Here is a 27,060-nt window from a genome sequence, read left to right as displayed (position 1 = left end):
TTATTTATGTGTTTATTGATACCTCAGAGGTCCTAATGCAAGACTTTACAGAAGGAATGGGCTTGTGCACAGTGATAAATGGCGACAGGTTAGTGGTATACATGGCTATGATTAGACAGGTTCTTCGATGGCAGTATTGAAGCTTACAGGATCACTGATGAGGGATGATTCCAGTTGTGAACAGTGCTTGCGAAGAATGACTCATGAAATGTAGTTGTGCGGGCATGCGGTGAAACGCCACTTTTACGATGACCTGTGCGAGGTGTTCTATACACAGGTTAGCCGAGACGACTGCCATGAGGTCTTGTATGAAAAGCTTGTGATAAAGGCAAGGGCATGAAGTACAGTGACGAGAACAGAGACTGTACAGAGATTTCATGGCAGAGATGCTGAAGGAGTATTCGAGGGAATGAAACTGGTGGCATGGTTTTGAACAGGCTCATAAGGTTCAGTAAAGTTACAGTAGTGTGGATCAACTATATGATTGGTATATTAAAGTTGTGATCACACAAGGATTTTGTAATCTAGTAATTTTACACAAGAAGGTGCCAGCCATGGGTAGGTTACGATAGAGGTATCCAACAGTTCTATTAGAGTAATTAGTTACATGGCTTACAAGGCAAGACAATGTTAAGCCATTAGTGAGGTGAACACCAAGGTACTTAAACGAATTCTTTGAAAAAGTAGTACTAGTGTTAATTTTGTAAGTAGGATGTGTTGTTTTGGCAGTGGTGAGAAGAAATCAACAGTTTAAAGCTTCTCAGGGACGGAGGCCACATAGCACATCACTATTGTATGCAAATTAAATATAGATATAAGGCAGAAGCGTCGGACGAGTTGGTTACAGAGCAGCGAAGTACACAGTCATCAACTAAAATGTGGCTGGTAGAAGTTACTGAAGGGAGATCGTTAAGAGTAAGGGACAGTGCTTTGTGGAACACATAGCCGAAAGAAAACTTTGAAAAAGAGGACTGGGTATTAGCAGTAACAAACCGCGAGCGGTCGGTCAGAAAGCCTTGGATCAAACTAGTGGATAGAGGTTTGTTCAATTCAGGCAGCTTCAGCAGAATGCGGGCAACGTGAAAAATGCGTGCAGACAGGCGACGCAACTTGGGAAAAGCGGTAAAAGAAAATCGAGTACCGAACCTGCTGGATATTTTTTTCGAAGTTAATACTGGGATATATTGAGGGCGAAAGGCACCATTTCGGCTCCATCTTAGTGCCTATACCCTGCGCGATTCAGGGAACGTAGGAACGGGTGAATGCTAAATATTTTTTACACACTCTTGTACACTACGCGAACGCGCACACTTCGTGAATAACGCGAAATAGAAGTGTCCTTTCGCTAAGGCAGTTTTGGGAAAACTGCTCGCAGCTTCGAAAAGACCCGTTTTATCTGGAGTGCCCGGCATTGCAAAAGAAAGAGCACATAAACACCCTTCCAGAATCAGCCAAGCGATCACATACGGTGATTACATAAACATCGCAACCTTCAAAACGAAAGCCAAGACCACCTACACGTTGAGAATATTCTTCTTCCATGGCAGCACAAACCAAATCACGATCCCCATACACAGGCCTTTTACATACGCTCTTGGTTTCTAGTATGCCACACTGTGCACCATTCATGCTTCAAAAATAAATCCAAGACGCCCTGTTCGTGAAGCAACACGCAAATATGATTTGTTGCAGAATAAACGGAGAGACCGACGGGGTCCGCAGGTAGGAGCACTCTTTCAACTTCCGTGGATGCACGAAGCCTCTACTGCGTTTATCGCCTCTGTCGTTACTAACGTAATCCATGAAGAAACTGCAAGATGAGCACTGAGGCACGAAATGTGCACGACGCAAAAATCGCGATTCACACGACCACACATTCCAAACGTCGTTTACAAACACACGACACGTGATCTGCCTTGGGCTTTCCTGCAAAAACCCCAATCCGAAAATAATAAACAAAGCCAAGCCAATCCATGGGTTGCAATAACGGTTTGCTTATTTTCACCCGGTTGCACCAAGCTTCTAGCTTATTCCAACCGGGTCGCAGCAACGCCGGCCGTCAAAAAGGTGACGTCACCGTGCTTCGTACGGGCAGACGGGAAGTCGGGCAACAGGAGTACAGGAGCAACAGCAACCTGCAACACCGCTGCAACTGCACACCCCAGGAAGTACAGCAACAGTACACCCAGAAATACACGTAGAGATGACATAATAATACGTCAACAACGTGTCACGTGTCTGCAAGGCTGCTTTGGCCATGGCTTTGGCCAACGTTAGCTTTGGCTGCATGCAACGGTGAAACAAAGGCCAAAGATATTTTCACGTCTTCTTGGAGTCCTCAGATGGCGCAACGATCGGCGGTGTGTCGGTGAGGTGGGGAGGTGTTCAGAGAGCATTCAGAATTGATAATGATAAATCTTAGCGACACATAAGGCAGTCAATGTCAACGATGAACACTACTACCGAAGTGAAAGTCTGCCTTCTTGGAGTAAGAGCTCTTTGCATCTTAAAAATCCTGCTGTCTTGGTTTTTAAACGAAACTGACCATTCAGCCGTTCCGTGCGTAGCCTGTTGCACTGTGCCGTGAGTTGTGTAAACCGACTTTGCGCGTTTGTGTGAAGCTAAGGTATTTCGGTATAAATTTGGCGGCCATGTTATAGCGTTACTGTGGTATTCACTGCAAGGAAAATCACCTGTATGGGTCCTTTGCTCGCAGGATTCTGGCGTTGGAAAGTCCAGCATCCTGCAGCGGTTCGTGTACAACACGTTCAATTCCAGCGCGGAGAGTACTATAGGGTGGGTTTGCATTTGATAACGTGGATCGTGTTCATATGCTTGCTTTTAAGTGCGGTCATACAGTCTCTCAAGTGTTGGTTTTGTTGTGAGCCAGCAGTATCTGGGCTTTCGTTTGGTACTGCTGGCGCGTTTTACACACTTTACTTCGAGGGAAACCCAAGTATAGAATTGTGACCATGAACTATCTTAAATGCATATTTCTTAGTCGGTGCAGTAGGCAGACTGTCTATCATATGCACACACACATATATACGCACAAACAAGCGCACATGCCAGAAAGGAGCGGTAGATAGCCGGCCTGTCGAACCGCCGATCCGTCGGGTTTTGTTCCTGTTCGTTTCCGACACCTGTTGGGAGCTAATCCGGATATTTTTAAACCTCTACTTTGGCTGATTCAGGCCTTGAAATAGTGACGCGTTGTCCTAAGCTTATATATATCTTAAAGCTCAGGTCGCCAAAAAGATTGAGCTGTACCGTGGTCTCGAGTGGCTGTTTACTAATATTAGTAAAGTTGTGAGAAGTTGAAGAAGGTGCACATGCATGACAATCACCGTTACAGAGCAGTGAATGAAAAAACTATGAGGGCTTCTAGAGCAAGTGTAAGATCAGGAAAGAACAGTGAAAATAATGAACATGTAGCACACCTCCAACACCATATCTGCACTCATGTATTATGTAGAACCCATCTTCCATTATCCTCAATAAATTTCCATATCTTTCAGCCTCATTGGTTGTCATTCTGCATTACATGCTGAGCCCTGGTTGTTTTTAGCAATTTAAGTGACCCACAATCTATGATGTATAATTCGAGCTCTTTAGAGCTCGAATTATCTCCACTTGTAGGAGGGAAGAATTGTCGCCTCCTTTTTTCATCTCATTTTTTGTTGTGCCCCTGCCCCTTCGCTTTATGCATGTCTGGGATATCCTACCACTTAATGCAATGGACATGTGTTGAGATAATATTCTGAGAGAGGTGCTTCACCCTTGCAGCTAGCTACCTGCGCTCTTGAATGGAAATTCTTTCTCACATCGTTTTTTCTGCTTGTAATTGCAGATTTATTAGCTAAAGGAGTCATTTTTAGGGCATTAGAATATTCCTTATTTGTCTGCGTTATAAATGTTGCAGGAAAATGACAACCATTTGGCACTGAACAGCAGGGGCGAGCCAGGGGTTGTATTTTAAAGTCTAAACACCCCCTGAAATTTTCTAAATGCTGTACTTCCACTTTCCCCCTCACCTTTCGACCTCTTTACTTGGTTCATTTTTTTGTTTTGACCAGCAGCATATAACACCCTCTGAAAAATATTTCTGGCTATGCCACTGTTAAACAGGCAGCAAATTCTATGAGTAAATAGGCTCAAAAGTTCTTTCCTGTGCACATTGCAGCAGGGAATCCTCCAGTTGTTTATATCACACCTTAGTTCTTTTTCTGTGTACTTCAGGGGAGGACACATAGTATGTCAAAACACTAATTTTTATTCTAGGGCCTCTTTCATGATGAAAAACCTGGTGTTGCATGATCGTACCTTCAAGTTCAACATCTGGGACACTGCTGGCCAAGAAAGGGTGTGTAGAGCATGCTGTGTGTTTGCATAGCTTAGTCTGTTCATTTTACTGAGTAAGAAACTAAAGCCGTAGCATTAAAGCTTGTGTGGAACTGTTATTATTACCCGGGAGATGCAGTAGGTCTCTTCTTATTTTTCTTCCTAAGCGTTGGCAGAGATGGGGACAAGGGCATTGTTTTCCCTAATAAAAAAGGGGGAACATCGGTTTTGATTCCATATTGTTCGCTGCTTTGCTTATGACATGAATGAGCGCTACTATGAAACTTTTGCCCCACATGCATCTTTGGAGAAATGGGGCGCACCTATGGTACTGAGTGGTTTTTTTAAGCCTATCTGAACTGGCTATCTTGAAGTATATATATCTGCTTGTTTGCTTGAGTGGTGCATGGGACTTTGTGGAAATGCGAAGATCATGTGCCATAAAAAATGGGCAAAGTAAAGAACATGGTCTCATAACTTAGGTTACTCTCCAGGATGGACTCTAACAGAGTTTGAGGAGCCCTAATAATTTAGACCAAGCATGGTGACACAACGAAGCACTTATTGTGTCCTTCACTGGCCTTGTACACCCCTGTGCTTGTGACTTGCAGGTCCTTGTCTCAGCAAGCCAAGCCAGTGATGCAGCAGAAATTTCTTTTAGTTTTACGCAGTCTTATACTTCTGTCACACGGGCAAGTCCCAACTCCCTCGAACTTCTTTTCCATAAAGGACCACGGAGGGAGTTCAGCCCTGAAGGAGTTGTAGCCGTGTCACACGGCTAAGAACCAGCTTCTCCGAGACGCCGTCGGGGTCCCATTAGGCGCTGTTCGTTTTGTGTACGCATATAAAATAATCAAGTTAAAAACACGTGAAATAATTTTTAGCTGCTTTCTTTTCAACAGTTTGAATTGACTTTAAAATATAAATGTATCTTTATTCACGTGAAAGGAATGCGCTGTTACTTTTACTAGCATATCGTATTTGTCTGTTCTGCTGGCCACAATGTGCTTGCGAAATTCTTGCATGTGCTTGCGTGCATGCTTGGATATTTGCACATTTACATTTTTCCATGCTTTGCGTTGTGCTACAGTATTAAAATTAGTTATAAACTCAAAATTAATGCATATGCGTTTATTTAACACCTGCACTGAAGCTCACAGGGAACCAGAGTACTCCCTTTACCTGCTCGAGGGAGATGATCAGAACTCCTTACGCTAGGAACTTCCTTAAACTTCCTTTCCTAAAGGACTGCCGTGTGACACGGCACGTATCTCCATTGAGATAAAGACTACCTTAGTTGAAGGGAGTTAAAAGGAGTTCAGCTGTGCCCGTGTGACAGCAGTATTACTCTGCTTAGTCATCATGTATGTGTTCGTGTAGGCAGAACAATGTGTTTGCAAAATGCCTGTGCTGAACTTACAGGACATTTTAGTTTAGACAAATTTCATTATTACAGAGGAAAACATCATCGCATCTTGTTCTGAGATCGCTGCTTGTACACAACATCAAGCATGCTTTTATTAAGACACGTGCAAGCCTCTCAAAAATTGGCGCTCGGTCGCTAAATAATTTAGGTATAAGCCACAGCCAACGCAGTAGGCCCTCACAGTAAACAAAAGACCTGTACATGCCCCAAAACGTCGTCTTTTGATGTCATATCTTGGCAGTTGTATGTTTATAAAGGCCTCATACTCCTTTCAAGTAGTGACATACTAACTTCTGAGCCAACTCTCCAGAATTAGCATGCCAAAAATAAGGCCAGTAATGAAAGCTGGGTTGGCTGACTGAATGTGTCCACAAGATTTAATATTTTGACTGCTAGTAATTAAGGCTCATTCCCACTCATTTCTGGCATTTTAAATGCCCTTTGCATAGCATTCAAACATTTTCAACACACTGCTATAAAAGCCATTTATAATGCCTCTGTGTCTATATGAGAAAACATGAATAATGTAAGCCACCTCTATTTTTTTCACGCTAGTGCAGTGGGGAATTTAAATGGGGAGGTTGACTGCCATTTGAAAGCCCTGAGTAAGAAATTTACTTTTGGCAAACATTTGACCCCCCCACCACTTTAATTTGGCTGAGTGCATGGATACCTTTAACCATAGCTTGAAAATTTACTTGTGCAGTGTGACCTTCTGAAACCAAATGAAACCATTACTCTGGACAAGACAGTTGGAAAGCTTGTGTATAGTTTGTGTTTGGATGCATCATCTGCTGCATTCATTTTACTTTACATTTTCTATACTGGAGCTGCCTGTAATCCTCGCCTATTACTTGATCCCCTTTGTGTGCCAAAGAGGTCAGGTGGGACATTGTTATTCAGTAATTGGTGGGGGAGGCATTTTAAAAGCAAGGCTCCATTCAGCATTGTTCTGTTTCATGCTGTGTAAGCATGTCACCACCACCATCATCATCATCAGTCTCTACTGCAGGACCAAGGCCTTCCCTTCTGAACTGCAATTAGCCCTGTCATGTGTCAGCTGTGGCCATTCACTCTCAATAAATTTTCTTGGACCCCGTCTCCCCTCTTGACCCTCTGCACCTAACCTTCCACATTATCATCACATTTCCCATGATGCTAATCGCTCTGTTGCCTGTTCTCTGCACTAGTTGACCATCCAAGTCAATTTCAAATATAATATCATTGCATAAGCGTGTTATATATGCAGACATGTAAATTGTCTCTGATGCTTAAATGTTACTGCCCTACTAGATTACTAAATTCAAGTGTTAGATGTTTATGTTAAAAAATGTGTGCACTACTTTTCAGTATCGAGCTTTGGCACCAATGTACTACCGAGGTGCTGCAGCTGCTGTCATTGTTTATGACATCACCTCCATGGTAACTATCTTCGCTTGTATGCATTTGTTTTTCTATGCTCCCTGTATGCAGTGCAGTGTGCTGTGTTTGTAGTATCCCAGTGATAACCTAGTGGTTTGAGCACCTGCCTCACTTGTAAGTGGTCCGGAGTTTGATCCCCTGTGTTGCTGGGTATCTGGCAGTGATAGAGCAGGTACAAGCTTTCCCTTGGCCTAGTTATCGACTTACCTGGGGTGAAATACTTGGAAAATTAGTGTTTGACGCCACTTTGTGAAGATGGCAAGTACCTTGCTTGTGCTGTTGTGATGCTCTTTAGCCAAAGCTCTCCATGTGCAATTAAAATTCAATGTCATCATCATCATCATTATGTGTTTGTACTGTTATATTTTGCTGTTCACTGAAAGAGCAAATCGACACCCTCCTGAAACAGCAGCAATTTGTCCGTGAACATGTTACCATAGTGCTAAACATTATCCAAGGTATAATATCAGCTTCACCTCATTCTCGAAACTGAATCTGACTTCCTCCAAGATTTCCGTGACCAAGGTGCCATCGCCCTTTGCCACATGATGTTATAAGTTTGCTTAGGAAGGAAAATGTACAGTTCCGTTACATATTTTAGCAATTTGTTTTTTGATGCAACAAGATTGATGTACTCCTTGAATGAAATGACAGCACAGTACTTATGGAGTAGTAAATTGCCTTTCTTGTGACTTGTAGCATGTCCACTATGTGTTCCTATAGCTTTATTACTGGTATGTGTATGTTTCAGGATAGCTTCAATGCAGTGCAGAGTTGGGTGCGAGAGTTGCAGCTGCATGGGGAGCAAAACATTGCCCTTGGTATAGCAGGCAACAAGTGTGACTTAGAAGATCACCGAGAAGTCAGTTTGGCAAGTGAGTCATTTCTTCTGTAGCTCATTGCTTCTTTAATGTTGCCTTCTGTTTCTTAAGCTGCAGCTTTAAGCATAATGTGTCAAGACCACTGGCAGTTGTTTTGGCGACCTGTTCCTTTTACTTCTTTGGCTGTGAGTCGTTTAGCAACAGACCAACATTGTACAAACCTAAATGGAAAAGTGCTATCTTTGCTAGACCCTGCCGCAGTGGTGCAGCGGTTAATGTGCCCGACTACTGTGCTGGAGTATCCGGGTTCGAAGTCAAACGCCGGCGGCTGCGTTTCGATGGAGGCGAAACGGACACCCGTCCGCATGCTGTTGCATGTTAAAGTGCATGTTAAAGATCCTGAGGTGGCTGAAGTTACTCCGTAATCCTCCGCTGCAGCACCTCTTTCGCTTTCCGCTTCCACTCCCACCTTCCTCCCTTCCCTTACGGCGCGGTTCAGGTGTCCACAGAACTTGTGACAGATACTGCGCCTTTCCTTTCCTGTGAACCAATTATTATTATTATTATTATTATTATTATTATTATTATTATTATTATTATTATTATTATTATTATTATTATTATTATTATTATTATTTGCCTGCCAGCGTGGCCTTTCTGGAGAGTGCCATTTCATTGTCTTGTACACATGGGAAGGCCTTGCTGCATGCTGTTTTGAAGAGCCTTTTTTTGTGCCTTGATGTGTACACGATAGAATTCGTATTGCCCCATAGTAGGGGCAAGGCCTTAGGCATAATTGAGGAGACCTGAATTTCACGACAATAAATTCTTTATTGGGCTGACTTGCACCCACTAAGGAACTAAGCAATTCATCAGCGGTGATAGAAACGAGAGCTCAGTGGACATCAAACTACGAATACCCGTTGCATCCATCAGCACTCAATTCAAACTGGACGAAGAAGCATTTAGATAACCATCCAAAGGAACCTGGAAACATCTGGAATGATACGGGAACAGTTGAGCTTCACTATGATCACACTGGAAAAATGTTGGCCATCTCGTGCTGCAAAGAAAGTGATAAAGCTGTGTCTCACGACAAAGAGCATTAACAAAGATTACAAAATCGTTCCGTGCGCCACAATCAGTGATAAGGCCGCGTGCTGGCGGCTATTGAAAACAACAGCAAATAAAGCTTCCTATGGTTCACAGCAGTATTCCACATTATAGTCCTCACCATATGCAAAGTAAACTAGACAAGGACAGCTGTGCAGGTCTGAAAGATGCACACTGGTAATGTTAGATTCATTTTATTGATAAAGTAGCGTGATCATTGTGTCATGCTGTTCATAGTTGAGGCATATTCCACTGACCCCTATAGAGTAACTTGTGAATGACTTTTTAATGTTTGCAGGATGTTTCACACAACGTGACCTAATATGTTAAAGAAATAAAGTGCAGTTTGCCTGATGAAAAGATGAAAATTTAAACACCGATGTTTCCAGTCACCTAGTGCAAGTTTGTATTTATTTTTTACTTGAGTGATCTGTGAGATAGTATAAATTGGTAACTTTTAAGTCTTCACTCGTGAGACGTTTTAATTACAAAGCAGTCTGAACTCTGATTTGTGAACAAAATGCAAAAATCCCAGTTTAATGAAACTTTAGCCCACATCAACCAACTGCTGGTGTTCAGAACTACCCAGAGCTCCCCACCATTCCATGCCTCATAGCCCAGTGTTGTTTTTGTGTGAAGCAGTCTAGTAGTAGTCAACTTTCTCAGAAAGATATATTTCACTTGGTGATTCACAGGCATGCTATTCTGCAATTCTTATATCTTGAAGTGCACTCTAGTGTGTTGAGCATTTTTTTTTTTTTCTGAAATAAAAGTGAATCATTATTCTTCTTTCATTCAGCTAAACTTGAATTAATGCAGGGTTCGGCCCATTGCCATTTGTTTTGTGTGTGTTTGTGCATTTAAAACATTTCACAAGAGGAGAGGGGTTTTGCTTGGACTGCACGTCACATTTGGTTTTGTTTAGTGCACACTGTACCTGGAATGGGAGCATAGCTCGAAAATTCATGCTCCTCACTTGGTCCCCTACTGCTCTTGCCTTTTTCCTTGTTACTCCAGAAGAGGGAAGTTGTCTTCTGGCCTCAACCTAGAATCCTTTTCCCCGGCCGTCCTTAGTCCCATCGCCGAAAGACGGCTACCAGCGGCCGTAAAACCAGCGAGAGGGGTCTGGGTTTCTGTCGTGTTACATGGCAGGAAGTAGACAATGCCAAGAATGTAAGAAGCCTAAAGGCTCAGATAGTCAAGGGATCTAGCCTACATCCAATGAACTTTGTGAAAGATTGCACGGCCGCGTAGGGAGGTATTTCGGGGTGAGTCAGAAACCTTGGCATCAGCTTCAAGCTTTCCTGTTGGTTAAAACTTCGGTCAGGAGGGAAACTGTAGTAATGCATTCTATTTTTACGTGTGGGAAGGGGCACCCTCTTGGCTCGATCTGCTGTTCACCAGTTATCCTGCGCCTGAGTGGCTTGGTCCAACTAGTCCACGCTGTAGGGCACTTGGTCTGGCCGTGTGCTGGGAGTAGTGGCTTTTGAGAGCTTGTGCAAAGCACGCCAGTTCGATTTTGGGGTGTGGTGTCTCTTGTAGGCCAATCTTGGATAGGTGTAGCTTTATTGACTCTTGCACCCATCTGTAAATAGCCTTTATAATGTTCATTTCTCTACAAATTGCTCTACCTGCAAGTTATTTCAGTGACCAGGCCTTCAAGCAGCGCATCCAGTTTCTGGGATGCTCTGGACCCAACAACACTGGGCAACTTTACTAGAGAACAATTCAGTTTGACCCCCTGCTTATAGTGTTACATTTTTGAAAATTGCTAAAGTATAGTCATTTTTTCCTGCTTCATATTGTCTACAGAATCTTTATTTGTGGTCTTTAGTGCGTAACAGCTAATGAAGAGACATATTGCTTAATGTAACTACTAAGCTCTACAACTCTTTCAATGTGGGGTTGCTTAGTTTTATCATTCTGCTCACCACATTGTCATGAAAAGGTGTGTCGTGTATTTCACTTCTCTTTAGAGTGCTAGAATTTATTTATTTATTTATTTATTAATACTGCAATCCCAGGAAGGGATTTTCGCAGGGTGAGCATACAGAAAATAGGTAAGTACAAATATTACAAATAAGTACAAAGGCCACAAATTAATAATAAGCAAGAAAACACAACTAAATAACACACAATTCAATAATTTATAAAATTTATTGAATTTCTTGAGGGAATATTACAGTGAACATTTTCTAATTTGGACTCTAAAGTACATATTCTCACTGCACCATTTTATCACCTTAGGAAAATCCGTACACTCTGTGGCCATCCCAGTCCGTCTGACTTGATTGTTGAATGGTGCCTGGTATAATTGTTGGCTCTTTTTGTGCCAGGGTATTGCTTACACTTTTTTTTTTTCTTTCACTTTAGCTGGCGAGTCATATGCCCATCAACATGGAGCAGTCTTTGTTGAGACCAGTGCTCTGAAGGCCACTAATATTCAGGAACTCTTCATGGGCATTGGTGAGTGAAAGGGCACAACCATCGCAAGATATATGCCACAAAAGATTGTACTAAGCATCAACTTAATATGCGTTCTTTGCATGCAACTGTTGTCTTGTCCTCCATAATGTTGTTGATGTTTTAGTCCAGTAATCATGAGTGCTAAATTACATGCGTGATGGTTCAGCATGTTATTTCATGTATGTATTTCCGTGTCTCGGGGTGCGTTCCAATTCTTAGACGTCTAGCAAGACTGCTTCGTAGACGTCTACTTAGACGTCTACAGGTTCGCGTAATGGAACACGTCTACTTGTCTATGCCTGGCGTCACCTCGCGGCATAAAGGTTGAACTAAAACGTTTGAATAACTATTATAGTGTTGCTTTCTTTAAAGCTTTACATCAGTGTAGGTGAAAATCACGTTTTTAACGGTTCGCCGATTTTTTGCAGCAACAATATTGCATGTGTAATTGCCACAATGCAGATAGACTATTAATCGGTCAACTTGTAGCAGACCGACTTCTCATGCATTGGGCCCGCTGACGACTTGACGAAAAAGAATGTTAGTCTGTTTTTACTGAAGTGTACATGCTTCTCAGATGTCTCATGCACAAAGCTGTAAGAATGAAAACATGCAAAATACTGTAAACTTGAGAGGATTACAGACGAAAGATGACAACCGGCTACAACAAAAGAAAAACTTTGTGCCGTTACACCTGTCATCTGTAGTCACTAGGCGAGGAAACCAAATACAGCAACTCGTTTTAATAATATACTGGCACAAAAAATCAATGCGCAACAAGCCGGCATCGCCAGGTGAGTTTGTTCTTCCGAAATTAACTGAAAATCTGCGGAAGAGTTTGCCACGGCTACTACAGCAAGATAGAAACACATATGTGAGTCGTACAGCAGCTGTCCTGACTCTCGGCGAGGTGCCCAGAAAGCGACGAGTTCGTCGATAACATCAAGACTGAAGAAACTCGTCGTCAAGTCAAAAAAGAAGACCAACAGCATCCAACGCCCGCATTCCAATCTGCAGGGCTGTGAATCTCGCAACCATAAAGATAACTGAATTAGCCTCTAGCTAGCTGACACATTGACGTAACAACTCACGTTTGAAAGATCATTCATATGCATACTCCGGCGTTCACAAAGAGCACGACCACCGTACAGCTACTGCAACCACCACACGCACGACTCGCTCAACGCGCGCCGCGCACTGTCCGTCATGTTTAGACAGCAAAGTAGTCTGCATCGATGTTGACTTGGCAAAGCCGTCTTCACGAGACTGCTTCGCGAGAATTGGAATGCATCCTAAGATGGTGGCTGCCCGGATAGCCGTCTACTAAAAAGCAAAAGTAGACGTCTACTAGGGAGTGTTGGAACGCACCCTCAGTGTCTCAGAAATATTAATGTATTAGTGATACGGCATTTATATACTTAGAGCGTGGAGAGCATTGTATCTTCAGCAAATCGATTTCTAACTACTATAACGACCACGTTTTTGCTGTTTTTGTTTTTTTTTTTCTTTTTGGCTAACCATGAAGATCTTTATGATGACATTTTTCATGTGCTTGCTTTTTGCAAAATCATACAGTTGGGGGTGTGTTGTAAAAATACTGCTAGCAAAGTAGTAATACTTCTGAATATTGTGAGTCTGATGAGAGAATATTAACACATATGTAGGTTCATCCATCAGTGGCATAGAGGTAGTTCATCCACCTCATGTGCTAAAGACACGTAGTTTGAATCCATGTATCTGTACAGTTCTCCACCAAGTAAATAAAAAATAGAAATGCTTACGGAATGAAGCAGGTGGGGAGTGCAGCCTGATCCTGGATAATAGAGCTGACTATGTAAGGTCTTATCAGAACAGGATGTGGCCACCCTGGTGCATTAATTGGTTTCCTTCTCCATCATGAATGCAATATATGACCTAGTTTTCATAAGCTCAATACTTTGCCAAATCGGGCAATGTTGCAATGGCAGTATATTTCTTAAATATGTACTAACTTTTGTGGAGCAGAAGTGATAAGCTCCGTAATTCTTCATTTGCCTAAATCATTCTCTAGACCAATTTTTCACAAAGTGATAAGTAATTTGCAGAAAAATGTGGAAATTACATCTCTGCAGAAATGAAGTCGTTACAGTACACCAATGAACCCTTGGCCCTGAGCCCTAACAAGTTGATCAAAGGCTGTTTTCAGAGCTATTACGGAGCAAACTGTGATTTGCCACAATTTCTCATGGGGGCAGATGCCACCATTGAAAGCTGAGCCTGGCAGTGCTTAATGAAAGATTTCATTGAGTGAGGCTAACCATCTAACCTAGTGTTAGCAGTTAAAGTTTGTATCCACGTCAGTTCAGTTACTGTGTATTGCCACATATAAGTAAAATGTAAGTCGGCCTTCCCCAGTTGGCAGCCCTTGCTAACTAAAAACTAAAAAGAAAGTTGACTCTAAACGTTCCTTATGGCATCGTGGCATGTGCTCGAATTGAAAAAAATATATAATGATGCAGTCGCAAGGCCAACAGCCCAAGGGCAGATGGAAATCAAAGGCAGTGAAGTGGCACTCCATCCTGCCTTTCATACTTGTACGCAGCCGGCTGACTAATGGCAAGTCAAAGCGTTAACCATCCCGTAGTATCGGATTCTGGTGCAATGCACACTACCAAGCTTACCAGAAAGCCGCTCTTGCACTGTCTACCACTTGTCAGGGAAAGCAAAAGCAGATATGAGTAAGCGGGGTAAATGGCACTCAGTTCAGATTTTCATGTGGAACTGATTTGCATATCAATCAATTTTTTTTTACACATGCAGTTCCATGCCTTTGGAACTGGCACCAGCACGAGGTGCATATTACCTACAGCTTGGCCAAAACTACCTTAGACCCCACAAATAGGTTTACTGGGTGTATAGGTATGCCTCCTAATTTCAAATGATGCCTTGGGGTCAGAAAATGTCTTTTATGTGCAACAACATACCGATTGTTTCAGCGAACATGAACCAGGATCTTTAAAAATGGGCTTTTTGAGATATTAAGCCGGCATTATCAGCGTTGCAATACCAGTGTTGGCTGACGTCACAGAACAAGTTGATAACGCTAACTATACTCCGTTTCATACATCTGGTGCAACGCAACAAAAGCTACGCAAATAGTCCGCAAGAAAAAAAGGAGGCGTATTACTATGCGCTCGTTTCGTGGCCGAGTGGTTTCTGCAGAAACTGGCTCCATTTCGAGCATACACGTTTGCAATAACTTTCTTCACGTGCCTGGACATCTTCGCAGTGCGAATCTTATAGAAAAAATCTGCTCCGAAGAGGCATTCGAGATTTCTGCGTTGTGCAGTGCGGAGGGCACCGCTGGCAGGGTTGCGGGCCAGTGAAAATGCGACAAGAAAGAAAACAACAAACAAAACATACAAGTTCACCGAATCTGGTCTTTTCTTCCTAAATAAGGTGCTTTTATGGAGTAGATGGCAAATGTAAGATGTGCTTGCAGACAAAGCAACTATTATTTTCTGTCATCAAGGGCAGGCACTATTTTTCATCGCGGATGTGGGGAGCGTGAACAAAAGCTCTAGCTTTGGCAGTGTTTGCACTTGATGTATAAAATGGAGTATAGCAAACTGGTTGAGTAAATTCTGATAGTTTACTTTTAAATACTACACTTAAGTGCTTAAATGTAATTGAAGATTTTTTTTTTTAGCCATATCACATTTTAAAAGTTCGAAAACGTGATTTCCCTTGGTGCTGTGGCGCAATGAATTTTCGTCCAGCACGCTCTTTTTGAAAAATGTGCACTGCGAAGCGATGGGAGTTGCTACATGTCACTTCGGAGCCAACCTGTCACACTACCTGCTGTGTGCGCGTCGCCATTCGCTGCTCCACCCCACAGAGGTGAGAGATCACATTACAGGTATGCCACGCAATGACTTGAGGTTATTGGCAACAGTTCATGGCCCACCAAAGAGGTGCGCCATTTAAAAAGGGCACATGTTGGACGAAATTCGTTGAGCTTGAGCACCGAGGGAAGGAGCCTGAGCACCGAGGGAAGTCGCATTTTCTAAATTTTATGACTTACTAACAAATGCGAGTTTACCACTGTATGGCCGCATGCAGGTTGTGGTAATATGAGGGGGACGGTCTTCCGCCCCGCTCCTACTCCGCAGGTGCAGCGTCCTCGCTGGCGACCCGCGGAGGGAACAAAGGGGACAAAGGACGGGGGTGACACAGTGTTACTACTCGAATGCTATTTATTGCACTTGCAAATAATACAGAGCATGCCGGCTAGCTATACATCAACAAGGTTTTCCTTGGAAGGGCAAGGCTACGAAGAAGGACTTTTGACTCACCGGCTGGGGAATGGGGGTGCGACTTCGGCGGCGGACATTTGCACGCGCCGTGAATATGGCGGCCGGGATCTCCCGTGCGCGCCGCATTCTTCGGACGAAGCCATACCACGGCGTTTGCCGCGGGAGGCGGCGATAGCGTGCGGTATTTACCGGTCGCTTCGTCGTTGGGAACCAGAAGATGGGCGGTCGTGCACAACTGGTCCTCCCGTGTGCGCAGCGTACTCCGTGCCCGCTATCCCCCGGCATTTGCCGGGAGAGGCGGCGGGAGACGACCGCTCTCGCTGCCGGCTGGATCCAGAATCTCTCTCTCGTCTTCTCGCGGGAACCCGCGTAGACGTCTTGGTGGTGCACCCGTCACTGGTCTCCTTCCCCCAAGGGGAGGTATTTACCTCCTCTCCCAGCCGGCGCTGCCATGAAGCTCGTTGGGGTGGTGGTGGTCGGTCGCGGCGAAGGGGGAGGAAACTGGTTTTCCACATCCCTCCCTCCTTAAATGTTCACCTATGGTTGTCGAGAGCTGCTCCTTGGACGCCATCCGCGAGGTAAACACCAGGCTTAGCAGGGCGATCCAAACGTTGGTGTCATCCGACGAGCAGCAAGGTGAAGGGGCCCCCGCTGTCCATCGGCAGGTCCTAGAAGCCAGCGTGACGGGAGGGTGTTGTTCCCACTGGCGCGCCTTTGTTGGCAGGTAGGGGTTGGCCTCCTCTCCCGTCAAACCGGACTGGTTCCGTGAGACTCCGAGCTTCGGTGATTCATGGCCGCAGGGCAGCAGGCAGGAACGTAAACAATGGCAGCAGGTCCAGGCGGCTTCACTTGATATCTGCACAACCCTCCGGATCTCCAAAAAGGTTGAATAAATTGAGCAAAATGACCATTTGGTAAAATGCGGGCCAATGCGAGTGCCAAACAATTTTATCCGGCACCGCACTGCGTTCCGTTAATCCGAACGAAGCACGGGCATCCGCGGTTCGTTTGCCGGCATAATAATCTGGTTCCACAAAATTTCAGATTCTCCTTCTCAGCCCTAAAATACCAAGTTCATTTGAACGAAGTTAGCTTTCTCTAATCCAGCGAGATGTTTGGCTACAGCGAGGTCAATATAAAACAAGCAAACCGCATTTGCGCATGCTGTATGCCACGGTTAGCCTGTCCTCCGATGTGCGACAGACAGCTCCCAAAAAGAGCCTTAAGCCTACTCGCTCTAGCGCTAAGGACAATAGCTAGAACGCAGCGCCGCGAGGATGTGCATCTCTGCCAAGGAACCCAGGGTGGCCCTACTCGCTCGCTGCCATCCAAAGGCAACTTCTGAGCGAACGGCGCCCACCGCGTCCAGCGGTGTCGGAGCGCCCCGGTGCTTTCCGGCAATCACGGCTGCAATACCAGTCAGCCAATTGCGGCGCCTGGCTCCCAGAGCCAAAGAGACAGAAGAGGAAATATTTACAACTATATACAAGAAAAGTAGGGCCACCGTCCCGGCTGAGGCACTCACTCGCTTCCGGCGTGCTGTTCTCCGTGGACGGCTCGGTCTCGTGCTCCATGTACGGACCTCGTGGCTGTACCTCTCAAAGGCCTCGGAAGTCGGCACACACACTCACGAATAAAAAGGCTCCACACACATAAACACACGCACGCACACACACACACAAATACATGCACGACCATTTGTTCTCGCTGCAACTCCTCCCACCTCGCCGTCAAGAAAGCATATTAGCCTTGCTAGCATAGCGATGTCGGGTCAGGCCTAATGTTAAAAGTCCGGGCAGGCACTCCACGCCGCGAACTGACTATCGCCCTTTGTCCCTAGGGAGGGGTAACTAGCTCAAGTGCTTCTGCACGAGAGAACCACGTTGAGGCGCCATTGTGGGGTTTAGGGGGAAGGTCTTCCGCCCCGCTCCTACTCCGCAGGTGCAGCGTCCTCGCTGACGACCCGCGGAGGGAGCAAAGGGGACAAAGGACGGGGGCGACACAGTGTTACTACTCGAATGCTATTTATTGCACTTGCAAATAATACAGAGCATGCCGGCTAGCTATACATCAGCAAGGTTTTCCTTGGAAGGGCAAGGCTACGTAAGAAGGACTTTTGACTCACCGGCTGGGGAATGGGGGTGCGACTTCGGCGGCGGACATTTGCACGTGCCGTGAATATGGCGGCCGGGATCTCCCGTGCGCGCCGCATTCTTCGGACGAAGCCATACCACGGCGTTTGCCGCGGGAGGCGGCGATAGCGTGCGGTATTTACCGGTCGCTTCGTCGTTGGGAACCAGAAGATGGGCGGTCGTGCACAACGGGTCCTCCCGTGTGCGCAGCGTACTCCGTGCCCGCTATCCCCCGGCATTTGCCGGGAGAGGCGGCGGGAGACGACCGCTCTCGCTGCCGGCTGGATCCAGAATCTCTCTCTCGTCTTCTCGCGGGAACCCGCGTAGACGTCTTGGTGGCGCACCCGTCACTGGTCTCCTTCCCCCAAGGGGAGGTATTTACCTCCTCTCCCAGCCGGCGCTGCCATGAAGCTCGTTGGGGTGGTGGTGGTCGGCCGCGGCGAAGGGGGAGGAAACTGGTTTTCCACAAGGTGAATGTTGTTGTTTTCAGGCTTTTTTTTGTTTTGTTTTGTTTTGTTTTTTAGGAACCTTTGACTGTTTGACTGAGCCGTGTGGTGTAGGCATGTGCCAAATATCAAAATTTTCAATATGAATCCAACACAGGTGGTCAGCCTTAAATATCAAATACTGAAAGGCATGGGCATTGGCTTATACATTTATGAGTGTTCGAATGCCCCACCTACAATGGCTGAAATAAAAAGAGTGCTTAGTGCAGTAGCGATGTAAAATGTTTGGTCATACATCTAAACACTAAAATTTACGCAGAAAAGCCACTTGTTGCTTACGGCCAGCTAGCACGTGGAACTTTTGAGCAGAAATGCTGGTAGAAGTGGAGGACTTGCATAGCTAAAGAATTAAGTGGCAGCTCTCGCTTGGTGTTTCAAGCGCTGCTTAGCTGGGCTAGTATATCAAAAAGTAGCGTGCAATTTACCACAGCACTTGCAAGGATTATATTAACACTTTACCAATGCCTCCTGCTCTCTCCTCCCTCCTTTACCATCCTGAAGCCAATTTCGATTGTACGTCTTTCTGCAAGTGTGTGCCACTGCTTTCGGAAGATGTTATAGTACAAACAAAAGACAAATCACGAAGCAGGTGACATGCTAACAGCTGCTGTTCGTATTAGTAGTGCTAGTAGTTGTCTCTCCAGTGTGACTTGTCTTTTGTTTGCGGTGTTCTGTGACGTGTCAATGGTACTGAGTCTTGTGCTTTATCTCGGCGCTGCAGCTTTTGGCCGTTTTCATTCAGATTGCTTAGGGCTAGCTCTTTCAGTACTTCATCTTGTAGCTGTGTTTTCCTTTCTTTATTCCTTGCTTGTTTATTTTCAGTTCAGTCAGTAATGTTTCCTCTCTGAAGGAAGAATGTGGCAACTACATGTTTTTAATAATGTGCATTTTTTTTTTTTCTGTGTTTACAGCAAACTTGTTCTTTTAACCTGCTTTTATTATTGCTTGCCTTGTTTTTCTTGTGGAAAAAAGCCATGAAGGTGCCAGTTGCCCAGGGCATACGGCAGCCCGAGCTGAAGCTGAGCCTCAAAAAGAATTCAAGCAAAAAGTGCTGCTGAAACTCGGGTGACAAAGCTACGCATCTTGGCACCAAAAACACGGGAAAACTATCTTCATCCCTTTGCTTGAACCTTGCCACAAACTGTGTGCATTTCGAATCTGCCATGTGGTTTAATATAACCATTTTGTCAAATGTTGATGCACGTTTTTGCTGCCATGTTCGGAGTATCCCATTTTTATGCTGTGAAGTATTTTTTCTTTCTTTTTTTTTTTTAATCTTTATTGCACCAAACATATATTTGTAGTCCCCCACCTGAATTTTCTATAATATGAGATAATCAAAAAAAACAAAAAAAAACATGGTATATGTTGCACATTTGCTACTCGGCAAAGGGAGGATGGAAATTATGGGGCTTGACAGTTGTATTGGTGGGAAAGATGCACAGGGTCATAATTTTGAGGCATTTCTCTTTGTTGTCATTCGCAGTGTCAGATCAAGATTTTTAATTTATTGATTGCACTTCATGGGGCCAGTTGTATGCTGCTTTGAGTGACAAGCAAAACAGTTGTCGAGTGAAACTTCCCGAAATTTTTTTTCGAGTTAAGGGTCTTCATTTTTTCTATAGGTTTGATACATTTGAACCAGGGATAAGCAGGACTTGCGCAGTTGTAGCATGCAGTCACTGTTTTGAAACAATGTGCAGTTCTTATTGCTTGCTGTTATTTCAGCTTTTATCAAAATGTCACGGATATTTTTTGGGGTGGACCTGTTGCTGCTACTTTTTACGGGTTTGACTAGCTTATTGGCTTTGTATGCTAGATTTTATTACTCATTATTGCTCTTCTTCAGTCTTAAGAATTGCATGTATGTTTCACATCTAGTGCAGAGCAGATGTGTCTGAATGCCATATTGAGATGCTATAGCAAAAAGATGAGGTTGGTCAAGTCATTCTTTGCTGCTTTTAGTTTCGGAAGAGTAATAGTTAACCATAACTTTGCTTGGGCTGTGCAATTTAGTGGGTGTATTTTTTCTACCTGCTTGCTGTCTTGGAACATTTAACAGCAGGTAGTTCCTGTACTCGTGTGGACATTCAATTGCATGCTGTACACAGTGGATTGCTCATGGTCACCACCCCCGCACATTGCATGCACATAATTTGTGCACAGGATGCTCACTGCCACACTTTGTAGTTAGCGTAGATAGTTGAAAGAAATTCTAATGTACTCATCAGCGACTGTACAAACACTTAAGTTGAATCACTCATTTTGTAGGCTTCAGTTTATTAAAGGGCTCTGACAAGTGATCAGTTCTGTGTACTCTCAGCAGCAAAAGTTTATAGGACACGTGTTTGCAGGAAATAATTTATTGTAGCTCTGCCTCGCAACCCAGTTGCCTGGTATTGTTACCAGCAGGTTGAGCATGCCTGTCCCCTTATATACCATGATGCATTTCAGGCAGCTTGATAATGCGACTGTGCTGAAATAAAATTTTTCTTGCAGTCTCTCGTCTCCTAAACTTTTGCTGTTGATAGTACATTTGCTTGATTATTCTGCATTTGTAATCCTGCCCAAAAACTGACTTGTGATTAACTAGCAATGGAAAGCTATATGTATAGGAACCAGGTAACAGTCCAGTGGGTATATCTGAGATATAAACTTCCTCAGTTTGTAGCCATCATAAGAAGTTGTTTGGTAATACATATAAAGAATTTTGAGACATTTTTTGTATGATCTCACAGGTTTATTATTTTTAGTATTGCTTTATTCAAGCCGTTACTTGTTCAAGGTGTAATTTGGGTGTGATGTGAAATTACAGGTATTTCAGGCATAATTATTTATCAGTATCGAACATAAATTAGTTCTGACTCTAGGTTAAATTAAGTTTCACCGTTATTGAAACTTGTCAGTAAGAGGTGTACTAGGGGAGCTGATTAATTAACTTCAGCTCACTGATTAACTTCTTCCTCTTTCTCTATAGGTCTTGCTTTATTTATATAGCTGTATGCAATGGCGTAGCCAGAAATGTCTTTCGGGGGGTATTATACATGGGAAAATGTGCTTTGTTCTTCTGGAAGGGAAATTATGTGCACTGTCACTACCATTAAGGCCTCAGTTATCATTTGCTGTTCTACAGCAGAAATTAAGACTTGTGTAGTGCTTGTTTAGCATTGTGTTTCCCAAATTGTTTTGTCCAGAATACTTGTCACTGCTGCAATTTGCTCCGAGAAATTGTGAAGTGGCTTCATTGTTTACTATGGGATGATCGCTTCTTAGCTTGAATAGCCTTTCCGGTACACCATAATTCTTAATGCAATCTAAGTACTATCAAATCTTGCCCAAGTGTAACTGGCTGAAGACTTGCTGGATGCTTAATTTGTCACCATATAAAGTGTTTCTCTTGCTCTCTTCTATACAAGGCACTGTGTCCACAAAATGCAGATCAAAAAAAAAAAAAAATAGCTGACGTTGAAGCAATCTTGTGTAGAAACATATTGAATGACACATGTTAAATGAGCACACAATTCTGTTTTGTATATTATATGGCTCTGCATTTTGTGATATAGTTCTGATATGGCTACGGAGAGTGTCACTTTTCTTGTTTTTGTAAGTGTAAACGTATTAAGGTGCCTAAAAGGAGTTTATTTGTTTATGAGATCTATTGCGACAGGAATGGGTAAAAAAATATAATTGATTCCTTGAATATAGTGTGAAGTCATGATATGAATAGATGAGGACCTGACAGAATTGGCATAACTATATAATTGACCAGAGGGGAAGTTTGATTTTTTGTGTGTCATTCTGGCATGTACGGGGAAAAATAAAAACCTGCAGTTCTAGAAAAATACCCCCCCCCCCCCCCCCCCCTTTCTTGCTACTGGATTTAATTCACATCTGATGAGGACAGAACTACGGTAATGGTTGCAAATTTAGTGGACTAAAGCAGAAACTCTCAAGCCTGTGATCATGCACGGTCAAAAAAAGGGATCCATGACTTCACTTTTAAATTGGAAGCACTTTTATGGCATAGGGAGCATTCAGTGAAGAGTACATTTCTTTAAGATTAGCATTAAGTGCAAGGTAGATATGTAGTCTTTGTCGAAAGTGTAGAGCCCAGGGGGTGTGCTCCTGAGCCACTTGTGCAGCTTGTAATGCACTTCCAGTGTTCTGAATCTCTTGAAAGTAAGAAGAGTTTTTGTCCTACGCTCTCCGATGGGAAGGACCTCCACTAATGCTAAATCAGCGCCACTACATAGCTCAGAAGACCCCCTGGGCTCTACATTTTTGACAAAGGCTGTACATTTGCTAGGTAGTTTTCATAATAGCTGAACATATTGAAAATGTTGCTTGTTTGCGTGGGGCTGCTCTTTCCTATGTGTGAACATTGAACATATTAGTGCATGCTGTTCTAATGAGTCACTTCTAAACTTGCCATGTCTGCATTACCAAAGCAGCGCTGTGTTCATTTATTTCTGATAAACATCATTGGCAGATAAACTGCGTTTTAATCCCAAAATGTGCCTTGTATTTGCAGGCACCACAAAGCTTTAGAAACAGTATTTTACATAGAGTGCCCAAACACTTTGCACTTGTGACACGCCTGAAATTCTTTGAGTGCCCATTATCTACATGACATTATGTAGGAACAGTATTTATATCGACAGTTTGAACATTAGTGTTATAGTATTTGTTGCAGCCTTGCAATGCTTCGATTGCTCAGGTGCTACCAAGTGCTGTCAAATACTATGCGTTTGTGTACAGAGATTGGATAGTCACAAATGTTTTACTCAAATGTTATTGCGTGATAATCTGTTTATAAGACTTTTACAATGCCAAGCACTGGCACTAAGTGATATTCATACAACTGTGTTAGCAATAACGTATATTTTGCTGGACCATGCTATGCCTTTTATCAAGTGTTGACTTCATTATGAGTCTTCCCAGTGTTAAGCAGTTAAACCTTGTATACCTTGAAAAGAGATGAAGTGTGTGTGTTTCTTTTTACTGTTTTTTCTTGTTGCTAAATTTTTTGTTTGTCTTAGCATCTTTTGCATGTGTTTCTAGGCTATCGGTGTCTCTGTAACAGCTTCAATATATGGAAACCAGCAGTAAGGAATTTCAGCCATCACTTTTACTGTAGCGCTGTAGGATGCAAATGGGCAACTTCCTTGGGGCTGCCTTCGTGCGTCAACTCATGCTGTGTTAAGTTAAAAACAATATTTTGCCTTTTCAGAAACAATTTGCTTGGATAATGTAAATTCTAGTGGAACATATATGTTAGTGCAGCTAAAGCTGTAGCCTTTTCCAAGGTTTCTCGCAGCAATCTCTTAGCTTTAAAACAAGATCCATTTGGTTCTTTTGTGTTTAATGTTACAGTTTTATTGTTAATTTGTCCTTTAAACTTGTTAGCTATGGATGCTCTAAAGCACTTCTCACATGCAACAATGTCTTGGACATAGAACCTACAATATTATTTACACCGCATGCAGTACAAACCAAACTGGGCTATGCAACATATATTGGATTTTACAGCTATTTAGGTGTGAGAGGAATGTCTATTTTTTATTGTCTGGCAGGTCGCGTAGTGTGCACTATTTGAGGATACTCTCCTACTGTACAATCGCATATTGAGCGTACTTGCCTTCTCTTTTTTTTTTTTTATTTAATGTAGCAAGTGTGAATGGATGTGCAATAAAATTATTATTACATGCACTGTCGTGCAGGCGTGCTTCTTAACTGTATCCAGTAATTAAAAAAAGTTAACCTCGCCTAAGTTAGTTAAGCTGACATGGAAAACCAATGAGTATTTGTGCATAACACCTATCAAAGTGTTATTGAGACTATTGCATAGTATCCTTCATTGGAAAGATATCTTTGCATTGCTGTGCATGAAAGCATAGCCCAGATGAATGCTTTTAAGGAACCTTCCTGGAGAAAAAATTCTCTGCAAGAAAAAAATGCGAGGAATTTTGGCTAGATTCCAGTTTTATGCAAATGCGCAGTTGCACAAACTTTCTCTGGCTGTGAGTCTGGCGCATTGCAGTTTCAGCTGTACGTATGACGCCATTTGGAAGCTCCCACGTCAAAGGGTGGAGGTTTAACCGTGGCCTCTTGCAACAGCGCACTTGATCGCGGAGGCCACGAGTTTAACCCTACTTGTGGCGCTATCTGGTAGCCACCGTGCCAAATGACAGAAGTTTAACCCTACTTAAGCCTGGTTATAACAAGCAAAAGCACCCACCATGGTGACTCTGGCGTTAAGGTGCCCAGCTACCGAATCAGAGTACCCAGGTTCAAATCCACAACAATGGTCTTTTTTTCTTTTTAGTGTGAAAACACGAGGTCATGGTCAGTCATTGGTCAGCCATAGGTTTCAGCAGTGCATCAGTGGCGTAAATGTTGGAACATCTGCCTCGCGTACAAGAGAACCATGGTTCTAATCACGATGCTGCGTATTTCTTCACTGGATTAAAAAAATCTGCGTCTTGATGGAATTGCATAAATAGGTTTGTGGTGCGACCTAATGCTGGTGAACACCTTCGGAAGCGCACTTCTTCACCAGAGCAGGATTTCGCCACCCTGATGTAGTAATTAGCCGCTACCTTCTATGAATACTATAACAAACCTCCGGCCTCAGTCCCCAGTGACTGCAGAGCAACTGACCACGGTGGCGGTTAGACCTATACCTTCACTTTATTCACCTTAAAGACCCTCTTCGGGGCTACTACATAAGGGGTGGGTTAATATATTGTTACGGACGACATCAAGGAAGAAGAAGCGGGCAGTGGCGCGGACAGGAGCGCTCGCGCTAGGCCCGGCAACATTTTCATTAAAACGTCATCTCACTGTCATCGGCCATCTGTCTGTCCTCTGGTCTCCTGTTTTCATCGGTTGCCGTATCGTAACATTTGGTGGAGGTGCTGGGTACTTCATCATCACCCCCCCATCCTGGTCCGGAGCATCAGCGCCCTGCGACTTCTTGCGCCGTCGGCGAAAGGTTAGGAGGCACTGCATGGCTGTTCCCCAGCCTGCCGGACCGAGCAAGACCTTGCCGTTCCTCCGCCCCGACCACAAGACACGACGAAGGAGAGACTGACCCGAGACGCCACACATGACCACAAGACACAAGGAGAGACCCGAATGACCTAATGTGACCCCACTGACCTGATGTGCCGACCAAGGACCCTACGACCCAAGACACCGCTACACTTCAAGACATTCTCCCCTGCCTATGCCATGCGGTGCGTGCCTTGGCCTCCGCCATCGAGTCGTGGCAATGTGTGGCCCGAGAGTGTCCTGCCAAGGTTCATCGCGAATCATCGTGCCGGCAAGCCATTCTATTCTTCCTTCTTCCTCTTCTTTTTCAAGCATCTAGACACGCCCATAATCATGCCATGGAATCATCAACATCGTGCATTTCCTCGTCTACGATCGGGACGATCGCTCGGTGGCCCCGGGTCATGTTGCGGACGACATCAAGGAAGAAGAAGCGGGCAGTGACGCGGACAGGAGCGCTCGCGCTAGGCCCGGAAACATTTTCATTAAAACGTCATCTCACTGTCATCGGCCATCTGTCTGTCCTCTGGTCTCCTGTTTTCATCGGCTTGCCGTATTGTAACAATATATACAACAATAATAAATACATGTCATTGCCTTTAAGATAAAAGTAGATACAGCAGATAAGAATGAAGATGGGCACATAATAGCGGTGACGTTGTTGGGGAGGTCATTCCACTCCACAGCAATGCAGAGAAAAAAGGAACCTGAAAAAGCTTTAGTGCAAGATAGAGGTCGGGCAACCTGGAATGGATTGCAGTGTGGTGAGGTATGCGGGTCAGATGAGTAATGTAAGGTATTTGATTCTGAGTGCTGTGGAAAATTTTTTAAAGCAAACAAAGGTTTGCGATGCGGCAGCGAGCTACGAGGCTTACGAGACTGGAAATATTCTTGAGAGATTAAATGCTTATGGCATACAAATATGCAGAATGAAGCGGATGGTGCAGTTTTGAACTGATTTGGGTGCATTTATTAGGTACATTTGGTGAGAGCTCTAGATGGGACTAACATACTCAAGTTTAGGCCTGATAAGTGTTTTGTAAGCCAGAAGTTAAACGTGTTGCGGTGCATAACGAAGATGGCGTTTTGGAAAGCCTAGAAATTCGTTGGCAGATATGATTGTGGTAGTGTGTGTTTGCTAAGTAAGGTTGCTGCACAGGACTATACCGAGGTAGTTAAACAATTGCACGCTTTCTGTGGGTGAGTTAGCAACTGCATAGGAAAAAATAAGGGGTTGTGATGACGCTGGAATGGGACGAGTTTGCAATTGTTAGCGTCTAGCGTCACTAATCAAATGTTGCACCGTTCGTGGACACGATTAAGGTCGTTCCGGAGGATCATTTGATCAGGAATCTTAGTAACAGTACGATAAATTACACAGTCATCGGTGAAAATGCAAATTTTACATGATACTTGTAGCACCTAATCATTAATGTATATTAGGAACAAAAAGCGGGCCGAGCACAGATTCCTGTGGAATGCCGG

General features: G+C 43.8%; 1 protein-coding gene across 1 annotated transcript; it reads left to right on the top strand.

Annotated features, from left to right (window-relative positions):
- The first annotated feature begins 2,107 nt into the window (after positions 1-2,107).
- On the top strand, positions 2,108-24,225 carry LOC146203268 (ras-related protein Rab-31-like). Its single transcript, XM_084588642.1, has 7 exons — positions 2,108-2,488; positions 2,717-2,796; positions 4,282-4,363; positions 7,118-7,189; positions 7,941-8,064; positions 11,497-11,589; positions 19,495-24,225. Exons 1-7 carry the CDS (start codon positions 2,441-2,443, stop codon positions 19,578-19,580), a joined length of 585 nt encoding a protein of 194 aa, XP_084444768.1. The 5' UTR covers positions 2,108-2,440; the 3' UTR covers positions 19,581-24,225.
- The last annotated feature ends 2,835 nt before the right edge of the window (positions 24,226-27,060 follow it).

Source organism: Amblyomma maculatum, chromosome 1 (genome assembly GCF_055883805.1).
Source record: "Amblyomma maculatum isolate TAMU_Amacu chromosome 1, ASM5588380v1, whole genome shotgun sequence".
NCBI lineage: Eukaryota > Metazoa > Arthropoda > Arachnida > Ixodida > Ixodidae > Amblyomma > Amblyomma maculatum.
This window is presented reverse-complemented; position numbering and strand designations above follow the sequence as displayed.

Coding starts and splice junctions, on each gene's coding strand:
- LOC146203268 (XM_084588642.1), top strand. CDS start 2,441: ATGTCAACGATGAACACTACTACCGAAGTGAAAGTCTGCCTTCTTGGA. Junction 2,489..2,716: donor TGAAAGTCTGCCTTCTTGGA/GTAAGAGCTCTT, acceptor CTTTGCTCGCAG/GATTCTGGCGTTGGAAAGTC. Junction 11,590..19,494: donor GGAACTCTTCATGGGCATTG/GTGAGTGAAAGG, acceptor TGTGGAAAAAAG/CCATGAAGGTGCCAGTTGCC.